Here is a 9,954-nt window from a genome sequence, read left to right on the forward strand (position 1 = left end):
TTAAATCACTTTGTATAAAAGCATCTGCTAAATGCTTAAATATAATCACCCATGGTGAGCCTGTTTGAGATGTTTGTTAAGCGGGCAAAACTAAATTTGTAATATTACAAAATATAAATCTATTTTATTGTCAAATGTTTTTATTTTTAGATTTCTTAATTCTATATTGTTCAAATTCGTATTGTCCTGCAATTTAGGAGCAAACAAAGTAAGAATTGCATTGTACCTAGTACATATAACCATAAAGAACTTGAAACTTGAAATTTACTTCAAACACTGTCAGAGTCTCATTATTGTTAATTGAATAATGAAGCCACGCCCTGCTGGTGGATATAAATGAAGGTCAGGTGATCGGTTCAGGATCATGCTGAAGGTAAGAATTTATCCTTTAAAACAACAGATACTTGAGTTGTTTTTGATGACTAAGTTTATTCTGAAAGTGGCATTTTGCTTGTAGTTTCAGGGTTTAAAGGCTCAAGTGTAATCTTGTTTATTTGAATACTGCAGTAAAATGGTGAGTGTGTGTTGTTGTTTAAGTTACTGTCATTTGTCTTAGCATTTCTGTTCCTGTAACTGTGCTTTATTTTTATTCTGTTTCAAACCAGAGGGAGTGCATCTCCGTTCACATTGGGCAAGCTGGTGTCCAGATTGGTAACTCCTGTTGGGAGTTGTACTGCTTGGAACACGGCATTGAGCCGGATGGTACCATCACTAATGTTGGCAGCACGTTGGCCGATTCTTCTTTTGGCACTTTCTTTAGTGAAACTGGTGCTGGGAAGTATGTTCCTCGAGCTGTGTTCATTGATCTTGAGCCCACAGTTGTTGGTAAGAATCTTTTAATGCTGTCTAGGTTTCCTTTGTCATGTTTAAGATGTTTCAGCCAACTGTTTTGGGGTAAGGTTGTTTTTAAAGCTCTCAAGTAAATACTTTTTCCTCTTAATTACGTAGATGAGATTCGTAATGGATCGTATCGACAACTGTACCACCCTGAGCAGCTTATCACTGGCAAGGAGGATGCCGCTAACAATTACGCTCGTGGACATTATACCATCGGCAAAGAGATCATCGACCCTGTGATGGACCGCATGCGAAAAATGGTATGTAACGTTTCTAAGATCTTTGTCAAAGTTTCTAGCCATATTTACAATGACACTTGTCCTTGTGCTTCTGTTTTTAGGCGGACCAGTGCACAGGTCTGCAGGGCTTTTTGATCTTCCACAGTTTTGGTGGAGGAACGGGCTCTGGCTTTACATCTTTGCTAATGGAGCGGCTCTCTGTTGATTATGGTAAAAAGTCCAAGTTGGAGTTTGCTGTATATCCTGCCCCGCAGGTCAGCACTGCTGTGGTGGAGCCCTACAACTCCATACTTACAACGCACACGACTCTCGAGCACTCCGACTGCTGCTTCATGGTCGACAATGAAGCCATCTTTGACATCTGCAAGAGAAACCTTGATATCGACCGTCCCTCCTACACCAGTTTGAATCGGCTCATAGCGCAGATTGTTTCCTCCATTACAGCATCCTTGCGATTTGACGGGGCTCTGAATGTGGACCTCACGGAGTTCCAGACCAACCTTGTCCCGTATCCTCGTATCCATTTCCCACTGGTCACCTACGCTCCCATCATCTCTGCTGAAAAGGCATACCACGAGCAGCTCTCCGTGCCAGAGATCACCAATGCATGCTTTGAGCCGGCGAATCAGATGGTGAAGTGCGACCCGCGGCGGGGTAAATACATGGCCTGCTGTTTGCTGTATCGTGGTGATGTGGTGCCTAAAGATGTTAACGGGGCCATTGCCAACATCAAGACGCGTCGCAGCATTCAGTTTGTGGACTGGTGTCCTACAGGGTTTAAGGTAGGCATCAATTACCAGCCGCCCACTGTTGTCCCTGGAGGAGACCTGGCCAAGGTGCAGAGAGCCGTCTGTATGTTGAGCAACACCACGGCCATCGCTGAAGCGTGGAGCCGCCTGGACCATAAGTTTGACCTGATGTACGCGAAGAGGGCTTTTGTGCACTGGTATGTGGGTGAAGGGATGGAGGAAGGAGAGTTCTCAGAGGCGCGGGAGGACATGGCTGCACTGGAGAAAGATTATGAGGAGGTGGGCGCTGATTCTGCAGAAGATGATTGTGAGGATGAGGATGAATATTAAAGTTTGGAGCTTTTGGAATGCACTTGTTCCTTAATAAATACAATGGCATGTAAAAACCTTGTTCTTGTGGTGTTTGTCTAGTTTTGGTATGATCTTTATTCTTGTGGGACTTGGATGTGTCCAACTTTTTTTATTTGACTGCTCAAATGAAAGTATGTTTATGATGGGGGGGGGGGGAGGACAAACAATCTTCTAATACAAATCAGACCACACTTGATTTGCGCTGTTTAATCTTTAATTTGGCTGTCTTGTTATCGCAATTATACAAGAAGTGTGTTTGCTTCATTCCTGCATGGAGGTCCTGATGAAGCATTTCTAAAATCAAGTTTAGCAGAAAGCAATGAGAGTGAATAAAGCTTAGGCATGTCTTGGCTGTTTCTCTAGATGTCTCTGGAGTTTCAAAAGCTCTTGTTAGAATCTCTAAGTTTGGTTTACAATCAGGTTTTTTTACTTTTTTATTTATTAATTTTTTTTTTTTAAGTCCATTGTGTGGCATAAGCTGATAAATAGAAGTCATCTAAATTCACTAGGTTTGACCAAAATCACCTTAATTCCTAGTTTATGGAAATCCTGATGTTTTCATTCTCTCAGTATTATTGTGTGACCACTGGAAGAATGCGCATGAGTTTGCACAGAATCCCAACACCCTTTTGAATGGGAATGTCCACCCCAAACCACTGATTTTTAGATCAGTTTGTTTTCATTTTCAGTCTTTCATACTCTTCCTGAAACCCACTGGCTTTCCCGTCTCACCACTCCAAAAAACCCATAACTAAGTTGCAGCCATTTTTGTTTTGATTTGATGGACATCCTGACGGACAATAAGCGGTCCAGTTTTAAGGATTTGAATCCTAGAGAGCAGATTTGTCTATGCCAAGCGGCAAGCATCCGTAGTAACACTGTGTCCAAAACTTTAAAGTGATCCATCAGAGTGTACAGTTTTTGCATTTGCTAAACCATATTTACTCTGGGAAGGATAATTGTGCGTTGTTACAGTAGTTATACTGGACTTGTATGAGGGCCCAGTTTTCTCACTTAATGTTTGTCTATACAGGGTGAGAAAAGAGACAGATTTCTTCTTGATCAAACTACGCTTATCCAAGTGAGTCCCATTCACTTGATGCATTGAGTTTTTAGGCCACTTACTATACGTTTGTGTAAACAGACATTCACACTGGAGTCTTCAACTGAATGTCTGATCACGTTTTACAAGTTTATAATAGCAAATATATTCTGCTTGCTGACAAAAATAGATGGGATTATTATCTTGATGATGTTGGCAAACATATCCAAACAAAGTGCTATTAAGCATTACATAGATCAATACAAATGGAGCCTGGTGAACCTCATAAATTAGCATTTTGTGTTTATTTTGTTTGCTAAGCTCAGTGCATGAGCCGCAGTTGAGCTTGAAAAGACTTTTCTGAGGCATTCAACAATTCCAAATAAAAGGGAAATGAAAATAGGTAAACATTTCAAAATAATAACCTAAACAAAAAATGTCTTGGCAAATTGTACAAAATCATGTCAATATTGTTGCAATGGTAACATTTGTCTTTTAACTTTAGTCTGGGTATAATTTCACATCCACTATGTAATGTGTTATGTTCTGCTTTGTGCACACAGGAATTATGGGAAATCTTCAGTAGTGCCATCCTTTGACATCTTTGTCTTCCATCTTGGATAGAAATAGCATTGCTCAGTAGCTCTGGAGACTTAAGAGTTATTGGTTGTTTCAAGTGTAACTAAACTTTTTTTCAGATGATTTGTTTGAAATCCCATTGTAAGGGAAAAATTATGTCCATCTGTTGACCCAGTGGTGAAAACCAACTGGCATGACGAAGAGTCCTTAAGCGTTCTATCTATTCTTGTGCTTACCAATGACGTTTTAATGTTATGTAATTTTAGTAGTTTTATCTGGCTCAAAAAGATCAAATCTCCTTGTTAGTAATTATGAACCAAAAAGATATAATTGTGGAAGTTGGATAAATGTTTGATCATTCTATGTTAACTCATTATTATATCGACTCGTTCAATTGGATCCCAATTGTCGCTTAGAATCCTTGTATCAGCTGCTGCAGGTTCCTCTGTCTTCTTCTTTGTTGTATAGCTCCTCTCCCAGGGGCTCATGGGATGGTAAAAGGTCCATCAAATGAACACTTTGGGATCTTGCTGGAAGTAGTAGGTCATCGGGTACTTTTCGCCTACTGTTTTTAAAATTCTATAAATTCTGACATACTTCTCACCTCGCCTACTGCTTTTTGGCTACTATATAGTATGGAAGTAGACAATTTCGGACACAGTCAATTACTTTAGCCGCATGAACACATGCATAGAATTGTGGGACAAAACAATGGAGGTATCTCAGGAGACATGGGGTAAATCAAACATCGGATTCAGATGTGCCTTGATGCCTTCATGTTTTTGAATGATGCCTCCAAAGGCAGCATTTAAGAGATTTCGGACATAGCCTACATGTACATAAGGAAGAGAATCCATCGATGGGCATTTAATTCACTGTATACTGTTCAGATGTTTAGTAGTGGAAATGTTGTCTACAAATAGCTTGTACAAGCTTTTTCGTTTGTGTAAGGAAGATTTTGTATACTGATGTCAGGCCAAGTTTGGCTGAAACAAGCTGACATCTGTACAAAATGTTTTTGATTTGTCATATTTTTATTTTTAAATACTGGCCATGTATTAAAAACAGGATTTTCTGTTCATTAAAATCTTTAATCTTTAACAAACCCTTTACAGTATTTAATGTCAATTACTTTGTGACCATGTCACTTCAAGAACATTTATGTGCATTAAGTTCTTGTTTTAAAAGGTAATAGCATTGCTTTTTCTTGTTTTCTACAGTGTGATCATTCAAAACTTTTATTAAACATCCATGAGCATACATATTTATTATAACCTCATATTCGGAAAAAAACATTGAATATTTTTGCTTGTGAAAATCAATCTTAGAGAATCTTTACAAAAAAACCTTAAGGAAAATGTTAACATATTGACTAGTGCTTGAAATTTGTATAGCATTTATTGAATCATTGCTTTCCTCATAGGAATGAGGAATGAGCAATCTTATTGTCAAATGAGTATTTGCATACTATTTTTAAAATTCTTAATTCTATATTGCTCATATTTTATTCTTCTGCAATTAAGGAGCAAACAAAGTTTTACATTGTACATGGTACATATAGAAATTTGCTTCAAACGCTGTCAGAGTCTCATTATCATTAATTGAATAATGAAGCCACGCCCTGCTGATGGATTTAAAGGAAGGTCAGGTGATCACTTCAGGATCATGCTCAAGGTAAGAATTTCTCCTTTAAAACAACCAATATTTAAGTTGTTTTTGATGACTAAGTTTATTCTAAAAGTGGTGTTTTGCTTGCTATTTCAGGGTGTGAAGGCTCAGGTGTAATCTTGTTTACTTGGATACTGCAGTACAATGGTGAGCTTGATATTTTGATATTGTGGTTTTTCTGTGTTTCTGTTCCCTAACTGTGCTTTATTTTTATTCTGTTTCAAACCAGAGGGAGTGCATCTCCGTTCACATTGGGCAAGCTGGTGTCCAGATTGGTAACTCCTGTTGGGAGTTGTACTGCTTGGAACACGGCATTGAGCCGGATGGAACCATCTCTAATGTTGGCAGCACGTTGGCCGATTCTTCTTTTGGCACTTTCTTTAGTGAAACTGGTGCTGGGAAGTATGTTCCTCGAGCTGTGTTCATTGATCTTGAGCCCACAGTTGTTGGTAAGAATGCTGTCTAGGTGTCCTTTTGTCATGTTTAAGATGTTTGATAACTATTTTGAGGTAGGTTGTCTTTAGAGCTCGTAAGTCAATACTTTTTCCTCTTAATCTTTTGTAGATGAGATCCGTAATGGATCTTATCGACAACTGTACCACCCTGAGCAGCTTATCACTGGTAAGGAGGATGCCGCTAACAATTACGCCCGTGGACATTATACCATCGGCAAAGAGATCATAGACCCTGTGCTTGATCGCATGCGAAAAATGGTATGTGTGTATACCTTTTTTATAAATCTTTTTGTAGAATTCCTAGCCATGTTTACAATGACACTTCTCCTTGTGCTTACGTTTTTTAGGCGGACCAGTGCACAGGTCTGCAGGGCTTTTTGATCTTCCACAGTTTTGGTGGAGGAACGGGCTCTGGCTTTACATCTTTGCTAATGGAGCGGCTCTCTGTTGATTATGGTAAAAAGTCCAAGTTGGAGTTCTCTGTATATCCTGCCCCGCAAGTCAGCACTGCTGTGGTGGAGCCCTACAATTCCATCCTCACAACGCATACGACCCTCGAGCACTCTGACTGCTCCTTCATGGTTGACAATGAAGCCATATTTGACATCTGCAAGAGAAACCTTGATATCGACCGTCCCTCCTACACAAACTTGAATCGGCTCATAGCACAGATTGTGTCCTCTATTACAGCTTCCTTGCGATTTGATGGGGCTCTGAATGTGGACCTCACGGAGTTCCAGACCAACCTGGTCCCGTATCCTCGTATCCATTTCCCACTGGTCACCTACGCTCCCATCATCTCTGCTGAGAAGGCATACCATGAGCAGCTCTCCGTGCCAGAGATCACCAATGCATGCTTTGAGCCGGCGAATCAGATGGTGAAGTGCGACCCGCGGCGGGGTAAATACATGGCCTGCTGTTTGCTGTATCGTGGTGATGTGGTGCCTAAAGATGTTAACGGGGCCATTGCCAACATCAAGACGCGTCGCAGCATTCAGTTTGTGGACTGGTGTCCTACAGGGTTTAAGGTAGGCATCAATTACCAGCCGCCCACTGTTGTCCCTGGAGGAGACCTGGCCAAGGTGCAGAGAGCCGTCTGTATGCTGAGCAACACCACGGCCATCGCTGAAGCGTGGAGCCGCCTGGACCATAAGTTTGACCTGATGTACGCCAAGAGGGCTTTTGTGCACTGGTATGTGGGTGAAGGGATGGAGGAAGGAGAGTTCTCAGAGGCGCGGGAGGACATGGCTGCACTGGAGAAAGATTATGAGGAGGTGGGTGCTGATTCTGCAGAAGATGATTGCCAGGAAGAGGAGTATTAAAATTTGGAGATTTTTGAAACTCGCTTATTAATAAAACAATGGCACGCAAAACCTTGTTCTTGTTGTGTTTGTCTAGTTTTGGTATGACCTGTGGGACTTTGTGTCCAACTTAATTTTACTTCTATACACCTTATTTTTGAAAACTGACGTGACCTATTTCCCTTTGTGCGAGATGTCCGTTTCATTAGCCAGCGGGTACTGTAGAAAGTGTAGTGGGAGCATGCATAAAACTATTTAAACCGTTATGGTATACATTTACTACACCTGTCATGTATGAACCAGTGTAAGGATTAAATTAAGAAGCGGCCTGATATATCATATGAAGCGCTATTCCATCATTTCGTTTTGTTGGTCAGGTGACTGTGCTTTTACAATTTGGATGGATAATTGACTTTTATGGCCGCACATCAAGCTTCATGCGGTCCGACAGTCAGCAGCATCTTTATCATTCAACACATTGTTTTGCTTCATTATTTCTGCATGGAGGTCCTAATGAGAAGCATTTGTAATCTTAAACTTTAATTGTTATTCGCAGAGAGCAATAAGAGCGACAGAAGCTTAGCCTATGTCTGGAATGTTGTTCTTGAGAATAAGGTGCATAAATCTCATGTCTCCAGAGTTTCATAAAATGCTGTGAGAATCTCAGAATAAGCTCAGATCAAGTGTTAAATACTTTTAATTGATTTATAAAGTTTAGAAGGCATTATGAAATTCTCAGCACAAGTCCATTGTGTGGCATAAGCTGATAGTCACATAAATTCACTAGATGTGATTCAAATCACCTTAATTCCCAGTTTATGGAAATCCTTGTGTTTTACTCTGTCTACTTTGGAACCACTGGAAGATGATAATATGCATGAGTTTGCACAGAATCCCAACACTCTTTGGAATGAGACTGTCCACCCCAAACCACTGATCTTAGATCAGTTTGTTTACATTTTCAGTCTCATACTGTTCCCGAAACCCACTGGCTCTCCGGTCTCACCACTCCAAAAACTCTGACTGCGTCCAAAACCGCCTATTTCCATATTAAATAGTAGGCAAGAAGCAATAGGCGACTGAATAGTATGTCCAAATCTTGAGTATACATAAAAGGGTAGGTGAGAATTACCAGGATTTTGGACTATTTCTTGTGAGATTCAGAGGTACGTATAGCTAAGTTGCGTACGAAACCACCTACTTGCTGTATAGTAGAAGAAAACTACATGAACAGAGTAGTATGTCCGAGTCCTCAGTATTTATAGATTGAGTAGGTGAGAAATCGCCGGATGCCCAACAGTGTCCACCCAGGTTCTGAAGCACTGATCGATGGATCAATTTCAATCCCTGCTTTCCCAGGATGCCACGGGAAAGCAAAGCAATCATCATATCGACCGGAGACCAGCAACTCAATGTAAGTAGCTATTACAAACAAATAACGTGGTTCCTTCTGTTAAAAATCGCATTTGTTGAACTACTGAACTGTAAATTGTTGAAGAGGGGGAAATAAGGTATAATGTAGTATATTTGTGATTTTGCTGGTAAAACCGTATTTATAGCTAACAGGGGAGATCTGTTAAGCTCACATATGTCTCTAAAGTGGATTTACACACACATTCTGAACCACATGTTCAGGGTTCCCCAAATCTTCCCCTGGAGGAGCAATGCAGAGTTTAGCTCCAACCCTGATCAAACACACCTGAGAAAGCTAATCAAGGTCTTCATAATCACTAGAAAATCACAGGTGGGTAAGTTTGATTAGGGTTGGACCTAAACTCTGTAGTTCTCTGGCCCTCCAGGATAAGATTTGGGAACCCTGGTCTATTTTGTATTCAAGCATACAATAGCTGTGTTAGTGCAGCTGTCCCTCATACACGTGCCTTTTTATGCCTGTTTTTAGGTTTATTTGCCACAAGAGACCAACAGCCGGATGACATCAAAGTACCGCGAGAGCAATTCAAGAAATCATATGGAGAAGTCTGAATTTGAATCACTTTCGAGGTATTATGATGTTATCCTCCTGTCAGTTCTTCTGGTGTCGCATTAACTCGAACAAGCCTACTATGTCATACAGTAGGTCACACGATTGTGTCAACATGGCGGATGATGTCCATACTTAATGCAATCAGGTGATAATGTACCTACTCTTTTAGCTCTTGTTAAGTAGGCACTCATCGTAATTAAGTACCAACTCAGAGAGTATGCAGTTTGGACGTAGCCCATAACTTTGATTTCTTGAAGTTGTGGCCATTTCTGTTTTGATAGACTACCTGATGGACAATAAGCTGTCCAGTTTAATGAAGGATTTGACTCTTAGAGAGCAGATTTCATTTGTGCTGAGCAGATTCCTAGCACCTCGTGAGTTTACAGTTTTTGCATTTGTTAAACCATATTTTCCCTGGTGAGGCTAATGGTGCGTTATTACACCGGTCAATGTTTCCTATTGCACTGCATACATTATCTTGAACTTATTGTACGAGGGCCCAGTTTTCTCACTCTTTAATGTTTGTGTCTATAGGGTCAGAGAGAAAAGACAGACAGGGGCCGGATTCACGAAAACATTCTTAAGACAAAAAATAAGAAAGTTCTTAAGATAAATTATAAGAAGTGCGTAAGAATGTTCCTAAGTGCAATTCTCAAACATTTCTTAAGAAGTTCTCAATTTTTTTCTTAAGAATATCTTAAATTTGTGTCTTAAGAATAAAATGGCAAGCTTTTAAATTAAGATACCCT

The 9,954-nt window shown here is 40.3% G+C and overlaps 2 protein-coding genes across 2 annotated transcripts; both read left to right on the plus strand.

Moving 5' to 3' along the window:
• The first annotated feature begins 390 nt into the window (after positions 1-390).
• On the plus strand, positions 391-2,216 carry LOC135768177 (tubulin alpha chain-like). The gene is made up of 4 exons (XM_065277352.1): positions 391-514; positions 606-825; positions 949-1,097; positions 1,178-2,216. Exons 1-4 carry the CDS (start codon positions 512-514, stop codon positions 2,153-2,155), a joined length of 1,350 nt encoding a protein of 449 aa, XP_065133424.1. The 5' UTR covers positions 391-511; the 3' UTR covers positions 2,156-2,216.
• Positions 2,217-5,533: 3,317 nt separating this feature from the next.
• Positions 5,534-7,266, plus strand: LOC135768178 (tubulin alpha-1C chain-like). Its single transcript, XM_065277353.1, has 4 exons — positions 5,534-5,612; positions 5,695-5,914; positions 6,030-6,178; positions 6,268-7,266. Exons 1-4 carry the CDS (start codon positions 5,610-5,612, stop codon positions 7,240-7,242), a joined length of 1,347 nt encoding a protein of 448 aa, XP_065133425.1. The 5' UTR covers positions 5,534-5,609; the 3' UTR covers positions 7,243-7,266.
• The last annotated feature ends 2,688 nt before the right edge of the window (positions 7,267-9,954 follow it).

Source organism: Paramisgurnus dabryanus, chromosome 23 (genome assembly GCF_030506205.2).
Source record: "Paramisgurnus dabryanus chromosome 23, PD_genome_1.1, whole genome shotgun sequence".
Classification (NCBI taxonomy): domain Eukaryota; kingdom Metazoa; phylum Chordata; class Actinopteri; order Cypriniformes; family Cobitidae; genus Paramisgurnus; species Paramisgurnus dabryanus.